Source organism: Otolemur garnettii, unplaced genomic scaffold (assembly GCF_000181295.1).
Source record: "Otolemur garnettii isolate 467f Iridium unplaced genomic scaffold, OtoGar3 scaffold00111, whole genome shotgun sequence".
Lineage (NCBI taxonomy): Eukaryota > Metazoa > Chordata > Mammalia > Primates > Galagidae > Otolemur > Otolemur garnettii.
The window spans coordinates 3,169,861-3,173,140 of NW_003852506.1; the positions used below are offsets into that span (position 1 = coordinate 3,169,861).

Sequence of the window (3,280 nt, forward strand, 5' to 3'; positions counted from 1 at the left end):
CCTGCCACAGCGCCCGGCTATTTTTTGGTTGCAGCCATTATTGTTGTTTGGTGGGCTGGGCTGGATTCGAACCCGCCATCTTGGGTGTATGTGGCTGGCGCCTTAGCCACTTGAGCCACAGGCGCCGAGCCACAAATCACATAATTCTTAATAACAGTATTAGAGCTAGAATTTGTCTAGCTGTTATCTATGAAACTATTTTACTTCTCTTTTAATACTAATGTTTTACTATTTCTTGACCTCAGCAAAGACTACTAATTAGTGTGAATGGAAGTAAAAGAAATTGTTTGCTGTCTGTAAATTATAGATTTATAATTTAAATCTTCAGTTTTTGCATGTGAAATAGAGAAGACAAGTAAATATTGAAAGATTTTAAGTGCATAATAATGGGTGAGGTAAACTTTAGTGAAAAAAGATCAGATTTTTAGTTCTTTCAATTTGTATATAGTTTATTTAATATATATTATAGGATAGTTAGTAGAGATAATAGATGTTCAGTTTTTCAAAATTCTTTCCATAAGTATTTGATTATTGTTCAAAGAGCTATAGGATTATAAACATGAATGTATGTTTAGCTCCTAACTACTTGCCTAATTAAAACCAGGATGCGACGTACGTGATAAATATATGGCAAAATGTTAATAGTGGTAGAATCTGAATGGTGAGTATATGGATGTTCACAGTATAATTCTTTCATCTTTTTTTGTATAATTGAAAATTTTAATAATAAGTTGAAGAGGGAAAGTGGGCAATACATTTTAATAACCTCAATCTTAGTCTGTTTTAGCTTATTTTTGTTTAAAACCAGCAGTTTTAACTTACTGAATTTGTTACAGATGCCAGAGTGGTACTGTTCGAACAAACTGCTTGGATTGTCTTGATAGAACAAATAGTGTACAGGCATTCCTTGGCTTAGAGGTAAAAAATAAATTAAAATGTATGTGCCTTGTTACACCCCTTTAAGTACTTTTGTCTTAAAGCGTACTTTAGTACATTTCATTAGTTGCTTTTCAGAAAATATGAATTAAGTATGCTTCGTTATGCTTCATTAAAGGCATTTGTTTGTCTTTTTTTTTTTTTTGGCCAAATTCCCTTTTGATTTAAACATTTCCTTTACTTTCTTTTTATATTCACTTCAGGTAGTTTGTTTATTTACTTTCTTCTGTGTTGTTCTTTAACTTTCCATTTTTCAAACTACATTCATACTTTGTCAACAATTGTTTCTTTGGGGAGAAAAATATGTATATTTGGGTTTTTATTCATTATTGTCTTTTAAAAGTCTGTCTTAGGATGGGAAGGTCTGTTTTCACATGTACCATTCTATAGGATTATGTTTTTGACAGATTTTAACCCAGTCCAGTTTAGTGTTTTAAAAGGAGTAGCTACAAAAATGAAAATAAAACAAAAGGAAAAAAAGAATCAGATGAAAATACTATAGTTAGAATGAAAATGAATGAGGTTTAACTTCTCTGATGGTCTTTTTTTTTTCGTTACCACTTTTTCCTCAAATTCAGTTTAATGTAAACATAGTCTCAACTATTTGACAAACTGTATAGCAATGCTGAGCTTTCCAAGTCTTCTCCAGGTGCACAAGTTAGGGTGGTGAGGCTGTGGCAGATCTACATTTAGTTCCATGGAATTTAGAATAGCTCTCAAATACTATTTAAACAGGAATAGGAAGTACTTCGTAACATGCTCTTATTTCCTCTAGTTAATGATCTGAAATTGGGCCAGAATACTGATTAATTAGTTGCTTCGCAGCTGAGATTCTTTATATCTCAAAAATGAAAATACGGTGTATATAATTTTCTGCTATAGAAATATATTTTGTGTGTAACTAAATGAATTCTACTGTTTGAACTTCTTTGAAAGACAATTGAGGTTTATCATTGTAATGTATTTAGAAAGTATGACAGAAACAAAGTGAAAGCAGGCATGTTGGTTGGTTATTTATTTATTTTGAGACAAGAGTCTCAAGCTGTCACCCTGGGTGAAGTGCTGTGATGTCACAGCTCACAGCAGCCTCAAACTCTTGGGCTTAAGCAATTATTTTGCCTCAGGCTCCCAAGTAACTGGGACTACAGTCACCTGCCACATGCCTGGCTATTTTTTGTTGCAGTTGTCATTGTTGTTCAGCAGGCCCCGGGTCAGGTTTGAACCCTCCAGACCTGGTGTGTGTGGCCAGCGCCCTAATCACTGAGCTACAGGCACTGCCCATGTTTGTCATTTAGATAGTGTTTGTCACATGGCTCAGATTTGTTTCAAGTTCTAGTTTTAAGTGGCCAAATAAATTTACATAGATTCTTAAGAGTAAACTTACTGAAATACTTGAACCTCTTTATTAAAAGTATGACATGTTAATTAGAACCTGTGTTAGCTGATTCTCCACTGTTGGTAGTTAGGTATAAACATACTCCCTAGTATAGCAGTTGGTTAACTGATTATAGAATTTACTGCTAAAGTAGGCAAAGCCAAACTAATAGGGATGTAAAATCAGTTTTGCCCAATTTCTTGAAGAGAGAGAGGTTTAAATGGTAAAGGAGACCCTGGGACTCATTTTTGTTTTATTGTGCATGCTAGCAAAGAACAGCTCTGGCATAAGTCTCTACCTAATAAAATGAACCTAATTTAGAGTTTTTAAATATTAGTGTTTAATTCTTCTGTAATCATGGATAATCACTATAGTTATAGATAAAGTAAAATAAAACCTAAGTGGAAAGGAGTTAAGTAAAAATGGAAGGCATAGAATGTGACTAGATTCTGAAAAGGAGAAGCAGACTAGATAAGTATTACACATTGCTTTGACTCTGCCAATTTTTTTTTTTTTTTTTATAGAGACAGAGTCTTACTTTGTTGCCCTCAGTAGAGTGCTATGGCGTCACACAGCTCACAGCTACCTCCAACTCCTGGGCTTAAGTGACTCTCTTGCCTCAGCCTCCCAAGTAGCTGGGACAACAGGCACCTCTCACAGCACCCAGCTATTTTTTGGTTGCAGTTTGGCCGGGGTTGGGTTTGAACACACTACCCTTGGTATATGGGGCTGGCGCCACACTCATTGAGCTATAGGAGCTGCCCAGCTCTGCCAATTTTAAGGCTAGAATTCAGAGTAAAGATCACTAACTTTTCTGGGCACTTTTGTTTTGATGAAGGAATTGTTGTAGTCCAAAGGTCCTTGAATTCATCTCATGCTCTTGTTTCCTGTTGTTCATCCTTCTACATATTACTGATACAGATTTTAGACATTAAAGCTGTCATGACTTTATTCTTTTTTTTTTTTTTT

The 3,280-nt window shown here is 34.8% G+C and overlaps 1 protein-coding gene across 1 annotated transcript in view; it reads left to right on the forward strand.

The window, feature by feature from the left end:
- Nucleotides 1–3,280, forward strand: part of SYNJ1 (synaptojanin 1) — a 102,476-nt gene that overhangs the window by 48,534 nt on the left and 50,662 nt on the right. Inside the window, exons 9-10 of the mRNA XM_023517447.1 lie at nt 605–612; nt 837–918. Of these exons, the coding sequence (XP_023373215.1) occupies nt 605–612; nt 837–918 (90 nt within the window). The remainder of the gene's footprint in view (nt 1–604; nt 613–836; nt 919–3,280) is intronic.